This window comes from Zingiber officinale, chromosome 4A, assembly GCF_018446385.1.
Source record: "Zingiber officinale cultivar Zhangliang chromosome 4A, Zo_v1.1, whole genome shotgun sequence".
In the NCBI taxonomy this organism is placed as follows: Eukaryota; Viridiplantae; Streptophyta; class Magnoliopsida; order Zingiberales; family Zingiberaceae; genus Zingiber; species Zingiber officinale.
The window spans coordinates 157951464-157966531 of NC_055992.1; the positions used below are offsets into that span (position 1 = coordinate 157951464).

The window sequence follows — 15068 nt, forward strand, 5'->3', positions numbered from 1 at the left end:
TTTTTCATAAACTGCTTGGGTTATTACACATTTTAGCTAATGTTTAATTGAAAGTTCATATTAGTTATAATTGTGTGCTTGGTGACTGTAATTTACATGCAGTACAATAGAGCACCTTTTTTTTGAGTTACTTCTTGGTATCTTGTTACAATAATTTTCATCTGATAGTGCTAGGCTATGAGAGAATTTGATGCCATGATTCTATGTTCAAGTTGGATGGAATTGGGATGAGTAATGTCATGGTGATATTGACACAACTTAGTATGCAACCTATTGATATTTATAATGTTTTAGTTGGTTAATGTTCTATGTTAAACATGCTCAAATGACGCTCTTTTTTTGTCTTATTGGACATGTATTGGAATGCTGTCCACAACTGCTTTTTTTTTACATGTTTACACCTGTTTGTTATCTTGAATTCAATACTGGTGGCATTTTAATTTCTCTTTCAGATGCTCGCATTTGCTTCCAAAGGATGATGAGGCATTTGAACTCTATGATGGATTTGTAGCAAGACGTTTGGATGAGGTGCATTTTATTATTGCATATTTTTTATATAAGCCTGATGTTGAGTGCTGACCATGTGAAACAACAATAATCAATTATTCGGATCATTGTCATAAATTTTTTTTGATATCGGATCATAACACTTGTAACCTTTTTGCGTAGGGGAGTAACCCACGAAGACACATGTTCTTGCCCTTGGTTCAAGTTTTCCGGTTATCCTATGTTCGTGAACAAAAGTTGCACAACCAAATATTTTTAATGATAAATTAGTTGAAAGACGAACAGTAGGAAAACATGTTCTAAATGTATTGAATGGAGTCTTGAATTGTAGAACTTTAAATGATATTCTATTAATTAAATATGCAACAATTGAAATAGCTTCACTTCACAAATATTTTGGCACTTTAGTTGAAAATTGTAATGCCCAGGCTACCTCCAGGAGGTGATTATTTTTTCTTTCAACAATACCATTTTATTAAGGTGTATCTATACACAGAGCTGTGATGAACTATCCCCTTTTTAAGGAAAAAATTTCCTAAGATCATGTTAAAATACTCCTTCCCATTGTCACTTCTAAAAATCTGTATGTTAGTTTGAAATTGAGTCTTCACCATATTGAAATTTTTTTAAAGACTTGTTTAACTTCTGATTTTTCCTTCAATAAATACACCCAGAAAAATCGAGTATGATCAGTAAATGTGATAAGCCATTTCTTATTAGAGGGAGTGCTTATCTTATTAGGGCTCCAAACATCATTGTGAATTATGGTAAACACTTTTGATGGCTTGTATGGCTGTGAAGGGAAGAATGTGCGGTGGTGTTTTGCAATCTCACATACTTTACAATGAAACAACGATGAATCTTTATTGTGAAACAATTTAGGAAACAAGTGCTTTAAATATCAAAAATTAGGATGATCTAATCTAAAATGGCACAGCATAATATTACTGTTCGAAACAGAAATAAATTCAAAGCAGGAACCTCTTGGTTGAGATTGTTTTCTTGATTCAGATCCATCTTCAAGGAGGAAGTAGAGTCCTCCACTCTTTTTAGCATTGTCAATCATCCTCCCCGAGGTCAAATCCTGGAATACACTATGAGACGAAATGAAATTAGCTTGACAATTTTGATCATGGATCAATTTATTGACAGATAAAAGATTACAAGCTCATTTTGGAACATGAAGAACATCATTTAGAGTGAGCATAGGTGATACTACAACAGAACCTTTTCTTGCAATGGCTAAAAGAGTGCTATCTGCAATCTTAATTTTTTGGTTACTTGCACAAGGTCTATATGAAGAGAAAAGGTTTGACATTCCTGTCATATGATCAGTTGCACTTGAGTCAATCTAGGCACGATTAGAATTGACACTAAGGTTGTTGTCATGCAATTACTTTTTTGAGCTATTGAACAAGAATGATTTTTCTAAGACTCGGAGTTTGTAAAGAAAGATTGTTGTATTGATAGTGTATGTGGATGATATTATGATGTGATTGAAGTGGAAAGACGGAAGAAAAGCCTAGCAGTTGAATTTGAGATTAAGGATTTGGGAGCGTTAAGGTATTTCCTTGGTATGGAAGTCGCTCGCTCTAGAGAAGGTATTGTTGTCTCTCAACGAAAGTATATTCTTGATTTCTTGGAGGAAATATGAATGAGTTGTTGTAGACTCGCAGAGATTTCCATGGATCCTAATATAAAACTCATGGAAAAAGGAAGTGTTCCTGTTGATATTAGTAGATACCAAAGGTTTGTTGGGAAACTAATTTACCTATCTCATACTCGGCCAGACATTACTTTTTTAGTCAGTGTTGTGAGTCAGTTCATGCATGCACCATTTAAGGAACGCCTTGAGGTTGTTTATAGAATTATGAGATATTTGAAGACTATTCCCGGAAAAGGTCTAATTTTCAGAAAGACTAATCAAAGGATTGTTAATGTGTTTACTGATGCAGATTGGGCAGGATCGGTTAATGATAGGAGATCCACTTCATGATGTTGTACCTTTGTATAGGGAAACCTAGTAACATGGAAAAGTAAGAAACAAAGTGTTGTAGCTAGAAGTAGTGCAAAAGCTGAGTTTAGAGCAATGGCTCAGGGAGTTTGTGAGGTATTGTGGATATACAGAATACTTGAAGTGCTCAAGAAACCCATAAAACTTCCATTAAAGTTATACTCTGATAATAAGGCCGTAATAAGCATTGCTCATAATCCAGTCCAACATGATAGAACGAAACACATTGAGATTGATTGACATTTTATAAAGGAGAAAAATTAAAGCGGGGACCATTTGCTTATCATTTGTACCTTCTAACAAACAAATAGTTGACATCTTGACGAAGGGACTTGCAAGAGTCAACTTTGAACAATTAATAAACAAGTTGAGCAGGATTGATATTTATGCACCAATTTGAGGGGAAGTATTGGTAAATTAGGAGATTCTGATTGCATAAAATCAGGAAATAATATTTGGAAATCAGGAAGTAATATTTGAGATAATGATTGCATAGAACTAGGAAAGAATCTTGGAAAATAGGAAATAATTGATTTTAATAATTTCCATTTATTATGTTTCCTTTCTTTTATTTGTTCCTATTTCAACACTTTGTATCTTCTATTTAATATTAACAATTCCTCTTCTTCTAGTTTTTTTCCCCTTCAATCTTCCTGGTTTTCTTCAAATATCCACAATTTTTAATCACTTTTATTGCAAAGAGAGTCTTCTTTTTCCTCTCTTTACCCTTCTCACCTTCAACACTAACTAATTCAGTTTGTCTAACTATTGTATTTATTGGTTCACTTTGAATATGTCCATCTTTATCTATGTTCTTTGATTTTACCAATTTGTCGATGTTACACTTTTGATTCTGGATTGTATTGTTGATTCTATCATCATTAACATCCTCAAACATTCATTTAACCATTATCCTCTATTACACTTAAAATCTTTTAAAGTACAAAAACATATCTTCTTATATGTTAGCAGATTTTCCACATATAATACCTGCTTTTTATTTAGTTAGTCAATGATATTTTTTAGTCTTTCACTTGTTAATCTGTTGGTTGAAAAGCAACGTTCCTTTTTTGTTCCATACTACTTTTTTTTGTCTGTTGGTTTTTTTTTGCTATATTTTGGATGTTCGTTTAAGATATTCAAATTGCACATAGAAAATTTATACGCCAACAAAATATTTTAGGTGAAATTTTTGTTTTATACAGGTTAACAAGATTGGCAAAATTAATCTTGCTGCAACTGGCAAAGATCTAATGGATGATGAAAAGCAAGATGTTGCTATTGATCTATTTGCTTCTTTGGATATGGAGAGTGAAGCAATCAAAGAACGGGTGCCAGAAGTTGGAAATAACCAAAAACTTGGTTTATTAATCGGCTTCCTTTCCGTTGATGATTGGTAAATATGTTGTGTAGAGAAGATGAATTTCTTGATAATTTTGTTTTTTTTTCCTTAAATTGATATTTATATGGATATAAGCACATGTTCTTTAGTATTTTCTTTTTTCTTGCAAAGATGCATTTTATTGGACTTCTTTTATGCTAATTTGGTAAAATTTTATTAGGCAACACGGGCATTGCAGAACTGGGTTAATCTCTGGAAATAGTCATAATGTGTACCTTTATTTCAATGCCTGTGCTACTTATAGACTAGGGTTAATATTTGAATTAATCTTAACTTAGGTTTGTTTCACATAATCTTCATTTTGTTTCATGACACGAACTTCCCATTTTCATCTATCAATCTTCTAAAAATGTGAGTGTGGCACAGTATTATCGACCGCACGAGCTGAATGGGATGGAGTTTACTGATGTGAGGATTTCAAATATCCTTGGATCTGTTGAGAGAAGTGAAGCCAATCTTCCATAGACGGAGAGGATATGCAAAGTTGATTAGTCATTAGAGGATGTTGTATCCTGTTTGTGTTCATCTGTTCTTATTTGTGCAATTGTTTGCATGTTTTATTCATCTGTTATCATGTATATAATTGTTTACAAAGCTGCAACTAAGCCATATAAATTGATACTTTCTCTACTCCAACATGGACGTCCTACAAAGCTAAAACATGATCATCTATCTCTTCACTACCACACAAGTAATCAACTGCAACAACTGAACTTCCTACAACAGCACTATCAAATAACTTACAATCTAAAAATTAATCTAATATATTAACTTCATTTGGCTCAAATAAACTGGATACAAACTAGGCACAAATTTGACAGATATAAGAAAAACTATTTTGGATGGTTGGTTTCCAAATAGAAACAAGTTCTCGCATAAGCTCGCAGAAATGATCATATGGTTTGCTGGTTAGCTACACCAGTATGATCTGAGATGCTTCCTAAAATCTCAACGAAGGCTTCCTTCTGTAAGTTATAGGAGAGCATGGGACAGGTTTCAACTACAATGAGCATTAAGCTGCCGAGTGTCTTTTTGTTGAAATCATTGCAATTGTAGAATCAAGCATTTGATTTCAATCCTTATTCACCTATTTACTTTCATTCATCTGAATTCTTGTTTCTGCAGGTGTTTAAATTGTTTCCTTAACTGTTCTGTAATAAATTCATGCTATTCTTTTTATATTCTGGCTGGAATTCCCTACTTGTTCTCATGGAAATGGCACCTTGGATTTCAGGTACCATGCCCAAATTCTCCTTGATCGACTTTCTCGTCTAAATCCAGTTGAGCATATTGACATTTGTGATGGATTATTCAGGTATGCTTGATTTTTTGGTATGCTTCTTTTACTGTTATTTTTTATCACTTCATTCCTTTTCCTTATTATATTGAAGTGTATGATGGCTGATTTTGATCAGCCACTTCAGGAATAACTCTGCTGAGCATTTATTTTGGTAGTTTTCTTATGTAAATTATCCTACTGTTGGACCAAATAAGTATCTTTGCCTAGACCTTTCTCCAAATTAGAGAGATATTCAGGTGGTAACAGGCTCGGTTATCATTTATGACCATTTTTTTTTCACATGTGGATAAAGCTAAAAATTTATGGCTGAGGATTAATTTATCTTGCATTTATACCGTCCAACAATTTGAAAATCTAATCCATATATAATGGACTTCCTTAGGATGAGGTGCATCCAAAATGTCACCTTTTATAGTAAACCCAAGCGTTGAAATCTTGATCCATTATAGATTCTGGTCTTTTGTTGATTTTTGTACTATGAATGTATGCTACATTGAGTTATTACAAATTGTTTTGGGATGAAGAGGCCGATATCAATCAACCAAGACTATATCCGCCAATGTCAAAGCATAAGGATCTAGATTACATATATAAATGAAAAAAAATAATGAGACCTTCCATCCTGATTTTTGACTCTTATTAACTTGTATAGGTTGACTAGGTGGTGTATCTTGTTACTAGCATTTTCTCTAATACACTGTTAATAGAGTTTTACTAGACTAGCAAATCCTGAGCTGGATATCATTGATATATAAACACAACTCTCACACCAGTTTTATGAAGGCATAGACACACTCACACCTTGGTTCGTCAAGGACCAATGGGAGAATATTTAACTGTTCAAGGGCTTACTCAGATATCTCATTTAATCTAATATGCATATAGATGGAAGTTGTTGCTTAGGGTTATGACTTTGATTCTTCCCATAAATTCACATGGTATCAGCTATAGGCAGGATCTTGCTGCCCCAAAACCTGTGTATTCAGAGTGTGCACCCTTGTTGGTGAATTCTTTCCTTGCTTCAAATGTTGTGGTTTGTGGCACTTGACTGTAGATTTAGAGAGGATTGCACCATCTTGTGATCCTTACTAGATTGTGATCTCCTACCTTACAAGATCGCAACAGCATCAAGTTTTTCTGCTTCATGATTCTGTCAGTTCACTTGTGATCCGTTTGCTTTAGCATATAGATCTGCTATAGATACTGGCATCAGTTCCCAAGGATTAAAATTTTAAATCTTAACCTGATAGAAGCACTGGTCCTAGTTTGATCAAGTGTGTTACAATATTGACACATGATATGATCCTGTATGCATTGCATCACTTTGATTCTTAGTTGTCCCTTAGTTCCAAAATACCTATTTTACCTTAATATTTATAAAGTTACATATCTGGATTAAACAGTAGCTGTAAATGAGAACATCCATTATATTCTTGTTCTGATTAGCTTGTGTGACATATTAAAAGATTGATCATGTCAGTGGCACTTTCTAATACCTTGTTAGTAGTGTTTTGGCTGACACTAAAATGGATGACACTGTGCCTAGCAATTTAAGAGCGGGACCATATTGGATATGCTAACATGATATTCACACTAGTGTTTTCAAGGCTTATACACAACTAGTCTCTAAGACCTCAGAGGCCGGAAAAGGTGCAGGCACACAAAGGAAAAGTAAGGGATAAACCTGCATATTGTACAAGGACCTATTCATAAGTATCTCATTCAATCTAATATACATATAGTTTAAATGTGGCTATCTTGGCTTTTGATTTGATTCTTCATCATGAATTCACGTGTAGCATGACTAGTGTCATGTGACTCAATTATAACCTGTCTGACCTTTTTAATTATACAGATTGTGTCACATAACATGTTTAACTCATTTTATCAAACGGGTCATAAACTAGTCGATGGGTCATTGTGGTTTTAAGATTTTGACCCTTATATGGGTTGGGTTAGGGGTGCAAATGAGCCAAGCCACTCGTGAGTTGCTCTTGAGCGGCTCGGTCAAAACTTGACTCGAGTTCGAAGTTGACTGAGCTCAAGCCGAGTTCGAGCCGGCTTGATTATAAATCAAGCCGAGCTCGAGCCTAATTATTACTGGCTTGGTGGCTTGTCGAGCCAAACGAGCAAGTAATAATATATATTTTTATAATATATAATATATTAATTTGTTTATTAAAAAATAAAAAAATTTCAAGCTCTAGCTCGGGCTCATAATTAAATATCGAACTCGAGCTTGAGCTCAACTCTATCAGCTCGAGCGAGCTCGAGCTTGAGTCGAGCAGGTATAAATCAAGTCAAGCCGAGCTCGAGCCTAGGTTGGCTTGAGCTTGGCTCGGTTTGTTTACAGACCCAGGTTGGGTATGGGTTTAGATTAAATGTATCACAAGTCAGAGAGAGAAGATCTATTTTTGACCGATCAACCCAAATTGCCACTCATTGTAGCTAGGAGCTCGCTGCCCCCACATCCATGCCATCCTTAATGTCTTCCATAGTGTGCTCTGTTGGGGGATAAGGATGGGGTTTAGATAGTGTTTCTAAAACTGGAACTGACAGGGAATTGTAGGCATTACTGGTTCTCTTTTCTTGTTGTACCAATTCAAAATCTAGTTCAACCAGGGTGCTCTCCATCAATAGGACTGGAGGTTGGCTGTTGATTTCTGGTTTAACCAGTTGATCTAGACGTTGGTTTGGGTTAAAAAACACTTCTTTTGACAGTTGTCTTCTTATTTAAGAGATGCTGTTCTCCTTACTAGATAGCAGGCTCCTATTGATCCTTCAAAATATTGCAACAACACCAGATCATTCTGCCTCGCAATCCTCTATAACCTCACTTCAGCATTGAATGTTTCAAGTTCTCAGCTCTTTGATGCCTCTGTTTCAGCCGAGATCTGCTTTACCTGCTGAACTGGATCTTCAGCCTCAGATCATATTGTCACAGAATCCGAGTTACTATCCTGATACTGATTTACTATGCTCATAACCAGATATGCTAGTTTCTTCCAGGATGATATGCTGATATGTTTGATTTACTGATCGTCAACCATCTTATTTTTATCTGTCAGTGCATCTCCAGTCTGAAGATCTTTTTCAAATCTTTCCTACATTCACGACTCATCGTCTATCTTCTTGTTGTTGCCAACTGATCTTATCTGCTTCTCACTTCAAGGGATTCCTTTGTTCCAGGAGAATGTCAAGTTCTTTGATTATTTCACCTTCTATTTTACAACACCTCTAAATCTTTCTGACTCCATAACCATCATTTCGATGAAACGTGGAAAAAATGCTTCTTAGGTTGTTATGAAAGTTGCTGAAAGAGATCCTCAACCATTTGCTGCAAGATCCTCACACATCAATCAAACCATTGAGGCATTTCGATTAGCACATCAACGGTTTGATGTGTGCATATATCAGTTGATTCCAGGCATTTGCTGCCACTTTTAGAAACTTACTCAAGGTCACATTAGTTGTTGAATCATGCAAGGCGGTAATGATAAGCTACTCACTATTCTTTTCCTTCCCACTGTGTGATCTGAATTGGGCCAATCAAAACTCATTCTAGGAGACACATCTATCCATGTTCTAGAAATGGATGTTGTGTGCGCCCACTACTAATTCCTCCTGAACTAGCACAAGATTGATTTGCTTCTATGGTTCAGTCACATTTGATTATCACTCTAGGAGGGGATCATGGCTCCACATGCATTAAACTCATTGATTCTAGATTCAAGTGCTTCTGGGCATTGTCTCATAGTATATTTCCTGTATCTCTAGCCTCACAATGACTTCCAATCCTACTAGTGTCATTCTTGCCTACCTTTCCTCATTAGTAAAAGGCATTGGCCAGGTAATTCTTACTTTGTTTCACTTTTATGCCTTTTTTTTTGTTTAGTTCACTATATTTGATAGAAATTAAGTCAATAATTACTTTTTTTACTTTTGTTGTTTATTCTGTTTTAATACTAGATTCATGGATTAGAAGAATGTAAGACATAAATCCCAATAATTGTGTAAGTTAGCCATGGCTCCAACTTCCGCTCTGGTGATTGAGTTCACTTGTTAGAAAGTAGAAACATTGTTTCTTGGGACATTCAACCATGCAAAGTATACAAAAAATGCTTTGTAGTTCAGTCTTAGGTGTCTTGAGTGTTTGTGGGAAAACATGTTTGGTTCTATTTAATGTTTATTTTTGTATGACAATTTTTTTAATGAAAGGGCGTTAATCCTTTTTATTTATCTTCCTTTTATGTCTATTTAATGACCCCAAGGATAATGTTTGGTTGTTGTTGTTATGTTGAGATAAAAATACTGGTTGGTGTTTTCATATGAGCAATGGATAATTCTTAGAATACTTCTTAGCTTTTTTCACTCTTTTTTACTAGTCAATATTCTGCATTATTGATCTTGTTCTCATACATCATTACAATTAAATACTGTAAAATCAAAGAATAGGAATTTTTCTCCATTCCTGAGTCTAATGTTGAGCTACTTCCTTTTCTTGCTTTGTTATCTTGTCAACCATTTTCAGTTGGGGAATTATTATTACAACAAATTCAGTCACTAAGGATCTACAACAAACAACTTAGATCCTACAATAAACAAAATTTGAGCTTGTTACAGGTGTTCCTAAAAATTTCATCTTAATAGATCCTTTTGATCCCAAATTGTATCTTCAACCTTTACCACTTTTGTTTCTATATACTCATAGTGCACCACCACATATTCTCTTTTGCACTACCTAACAAAATTTAAAATCTTAATACATGTTGGAGATTTAGTTTTTCACTGGGATGGGTACTCTCTTTGTACTTCTAAAGTGTTGAGAGTGCCGATGGTAAATTGGAGATGGAGGATGGAAGAAGATAAGTAGAATAAAAAGAAAAGGAAAATGTAACTACAAGCCCATGGGTAAGGTTAAAAGTACCACTCCATACTGGAGTTTTGATCTCAATTAGAATTGTACAGTCTAGACATTGTATTGTGCTGACTTGGTATGCTTTGGCAAATCTAAATCGATTTCAATGACATTTCATTCTTTAATACTCTTTCACTTAGTTTAATTATTTATAAAAATATGAATGCAGCTATTAAATAATCAGTTCGATTAAAGTTTCACGCATTGTATTGCACCAACTTCCTGCATATTAAAGCATGTTGGGATAAATTCATTTGGGTTTTTGCTCATTTATTCTTGACTTATTTATTCCTTTTTTTACTTGTATTTCTACTTTTAATATGGCTATATCAAATTGTAAAAGATAAAAATAATTTTATTCAGTATTTACTAAATGGTTGTGCAAATGAATACTATAATTTCCCACTTAACTTATTTACTTATAAAAATAAAACTATAGGAATTAAATTATTAATCGAATTATTAGAATTTTTAAAGAAATAAGGTACATGGAAATAATAAAAAATTACTTAAATGCATATTGACACATATTATGACATGCCAAGGCCTACTGAGTGTCGAGACAATACGATTTTCATTGACATGTTTGGTACAAGTAGCATAGAAGAGATCATTTGTTACAAATTTACTTAAAAATACATTTTGATCGTGTTGCTGAATGTGGTACATAAAATAGATTTTAAAAATCAGAAAAGTAAAAAAATTAGAAAGAATAAACTAACAATAATTAGTATTTAATGAATAATCCAACAATAGATTTTTTAAAAATCTAAAAATGAACTTTGTTTAATCTTTACTATGTATGTCTTTGATTAGTGCTTTTCCTTTTCCACTAGCCATCAATCTTATGTTAAAAAAAATCAATCTAATCAAAAGTCTTAATTAAATTGATAACAATTTTAAGTTAATTTAATTCTAAATTAAGGTTAATTAAATTGAGTAGCTTTAATTTTTTTTTTTAATAATTTAAATTCTAGTTAATTTCAATCAAATAAATTTTAAAACATGATTAAAATGATTTTTTTGTTAATTACATTGGATTTGAAATGTGATGAAAATAATTAAATTGTAATTAAATTATATAGATTAAAATATGATTCAATTTAATTAGTTTAATATATATTTCAAATGTGATTAATTAAATTAATTTAATTGATATAAAACCGAAATGAGTTAATTCTAATTTAAAATATGATTTAAAATCTATAATATTGTCAATTTAATCATTTTTGAACTAAAATATATTTAATTAAATTAATTTAATCTATAATTTATAATAATTAAATTAGTTAAATTAATTAGTATATTGATTAAATTGCATATAATAAACTTTACCTTATTAGAATTTCCTTATGTTGACTTCCCAATGTTTGCACCATCTCCTCCTTGTAAACTTTTGAACACCCTAGACTTGCAGGGAAGTTACTTGGTGCTTCTCCTTGAGAAAATTCTTAAGAATAACTTTGAATTCTCTGCTCACATGGCTGCACACCTCCACCACATGGTGGTAATTCTCCTCGTAGATGCTGCAAGCTGCCAAAGAGTTATCATGATTTTCTCTAGATATCTCTCTCTCAAAATCACTTTGATGTTACCATGATTTTCTCCTTTTCTTTATAGAGTTCAGTTATAGCTCGTCACTTCTCATCATTTGGAGATAAATTGTGATATTATGGCTATATCATACACTGGAATTTAGTTCTCTTGCTTTGTGGAAGTCTATTATTGTGTGCAAGTTATTATTTACTGTTAAAACATTCTCTAATGGTTTAGTTGACATGCGAAAACATCGATTGGTGGCAAAAAGGTATATATAATATATAGTATTGGCAATATAGGTATATTCTCACGTGGCTAAGATTTCTTGAATATCAAGATTGCTTTCTTCCCCAATATAGGTATATACAGTATATTTAATTTTTACATATATGGATATCAAGATTGCTTTCTTCCCCAATGGTCTCAATTAAGAGCTATATATAAGACATCTTTTGTTGTTTAAAGGGACCATGACCTTCTATCTAAATTGAAAACAGTAATTCTATATATGGAAGCAATCTCCTAGAGCATGATTTGGTAAAATCTTTCGCTTATCTAACCAAGCATGATCAAGAGTGTATAAGGCCACTCCTAGTTTCAGGAAATGTTCTTCTCATTGTTTATGTTACTCATAGGTTACTATATAGGATTGACACTACATGAATTATAAGGTTGAAATTCCATCTCTATTAGCAATATCAAATTTAGGATTAGGTAACATGAGGTAATTCCTAAGCATTGGAATGCTCTGATAGGGATGCATTCACATTTCAAAGTAAATATGTGATAGAGGTTGGTGTTATATGTACTAGATCCTTTGACATCTTGTGGATCCAAATGTTGACTAATACCAGGGCATAGATGCCATTATCTTGTCTAGGGAAAAATCATAAATTGGTTGGCTTATTGAAATATCTTGCATTCACTAAATTAATATGCCATCTTGTTTTGTGATTGTGGTAGCCCCTTTCTCGAGTCTCATTGTCCTGGGTCATTAGTTTACAGGTTCAAGAATTCTTCAATATCCCAAGGCTTCCCTAGTTAATCTCTTATATCATGATTGTGTCATCTTCAAGATGCATATTGGCATGGTCCTAGTTATTGTCTTTTTAAGCGAATGATGCTACTATATTGTCAGGATGCATAAATGCATATTGGGCATAAACCAAGTTATTATGTCTTTTTGGTTCAAACAGTTGGGTGTCTTTCAACTAAACCGATTAAATTATATTATGATAATTAGGTCATCATTTGCATTATATTATGATTTAGTTTTCCATTGCAGGACAAAACACGAAGAGTTTCTTTTTGTTAGATAGAAAGCGATATTAAGAGACCATTATGCAAGGTTTAAAATTTCGATCCGTGTCGAGATTTTGGTCCCAGACCGGAACGATACGATTTCGGTATCGTGCCGTGCCGATACGATTTCGGTATTTTTTTATTTATATATAGTAATTATTAGATAAATATATTTATTATGTATAATTTAAAAATAAGTTATATATTAATTTTATATAAGTTTTCATTATTAAATAACTTAATATTGTTATAAAAAATAATCAAATATAATTTTTTTTAAAAAAACAATTGATCTATAAATAACTTGAATTAAAAGTGATAAATCATAATATTATAGTATGTTAGCGTGAATCAAATAGATGCAATGGTTAGTGTAATATTTTACTTAGATAACCTTTATAGTTCTCCAATATCCCGATTAAATAATCATAATTATATAAATTAATACAAAATAGTATTATATATATAAATTTATTTACTTAATTAATAATTTAAATAATATATATTTAAAATAGTAAAAAAAATAGAATATCAATAAAACATTAAAACAGTAAAAAAAAATAATTAAAAAATATATATAAGAATATAAATTTGATTTATTAGAATTTTTATAAATTTTTAAAAAATTTTAAAACAGTAAAAACAATTCGGAATATTATTTAATAAAATTTATTAATTTTTTTAAAAATTTAAATATTTTTTTTTATATTTTATTGAGATAATTTAATTAGGGTTTATGAAAGCTTCTTTAAAATATCACAAACAAGGAGTAATTGTTTGATTTATTTAAAATATTAATTTTGCACAGTGGCGTCACGTCCTCCCATGACGCGTGCGTGCGCTTGCGGCCCCAAAGGCGTTTAGCGACACCTCTGACGACGCTTCCGCCAGAAGCGTCATGCGACGCTTTCGACGCCGCTAGAAATGTTGTGTCAAGATGGCGTCCGCGACGCGCCCTGCGATGCTTCCGATGGCACCGGAAGCGTCTCGTGATGCTGCCGACGACGAGCGCGCTTCCTTCTGGCGCGTGACGCACACGACGAAATCGCCGCTAGTTTAGTGCCGATTTCAGTGCCCGGGCGGAATGGTAAGTTTCGCCCTTTCCGCCCGGCATGGAACGAAATTTTGAACCATGTCATTATGTATGTTGTTAGTTCTAATGACCTAACATCTATGATAAGCCTAGAGTTGAATATACATGAAACAAGTTGAGTTTATACTAAATCTTTGGACCAATTTGAGGGGGAGTGTTTGGACCCTCTTGTGGACTACCTGTGCTGGAATAATCTCATGAAGTCTAATATTTGTAAGTGTAAGGAGATACCTAGGATTTTTATTTTCTTCTTAAACATTAACTAACATATTAAAAAGTGATCTAAGAGGAAGATAGAACTCATTGAGCATTTAATAGTTGTGGTTTAGCTGTAGAAGTTCAACATAGAGGACAAAGGATGAATAAAATATATAGGTGATGAGGTTAGAGACAGACACATAAGTAATGCAGTTGTGTGATGGTTGCTGGTTTACAAAAAAAAGGATATTTGAATCAATATAAAAGATGTTTAACTATCTACAGTTGCAAGCTGCACAATTTTAACATTGAAAATTTACCTTCAGGGTTCAAGTGTTTATTTATTTATTTATTTATTTATTTTCTTCTCTAGTAGTGGTGGGTATAACAGTCTAGCAGTGGTATTGTGATGGGTACGCTTGCCTTTCTTGTTAAGTCATGATTTATTCTTTCCATTCAATTTTGGCCTCAATAAATCTTCTATATCAACTATCTTTTATCTGGCTGTAGGCTCATTAAGAAGACTATGTCAAGAGCTTATGATTTAATCAGTCAAACAAGCTTTAGAAGCCTTGGAAGCCTTAGTTATCCTTGCTCTGATTCCTTGGATGCAACAGTTGCCGCTTCCAAGCTGAATATTTATGATGATCTTCCCCAGGAATTTTTTCAAATGATTGCTGCTGTTGGACCATACCTCTACCGTGATACAATTCTGCTTCAGAAGGTGAAAAGTTGTTTTATTGCTTAATCATGGTGACAATGCTTTTTCAAACTGTTTCTTTATCCATGGGCATT

The 15068-nt window shown here is 33.0% G+C and overlaps 1 protein-coding gene across 3 annotated transcripts in view; it reads left to right on the forward strand.

Annotated features, from left to right (window-relative positions):
- LOC121971876 (THO complex subunit 2-like) overlaps positions 1 to 15068 on the forward strand; it is a 50787-nt gene that overhangs the window by 13792 nt on the left and 21927 nt on the right. For all 3 annotated transcript variants that reach the window (XM_042523365.1, XM_042523363.1, XM_042523364.1), the window contains exons 11-14: positions 453 to 528; positions 3727 to 3917; positions 5158 to 5238; positions 14784 to 14997. In XM_042523365.1, the coding sequence (XP_042379299.1) occupies positions 453 to 528; positions 3727 to 3917; positions 5158 to 5238; positions 14784 to 14997 (562 nt within the window). The remainder of the gene's footprint in view (positions 1 to 452; positions 529 to 3726; positions 3918 to 5157; positions 5239 to 14783; positions 14998 to 15068) is intronic.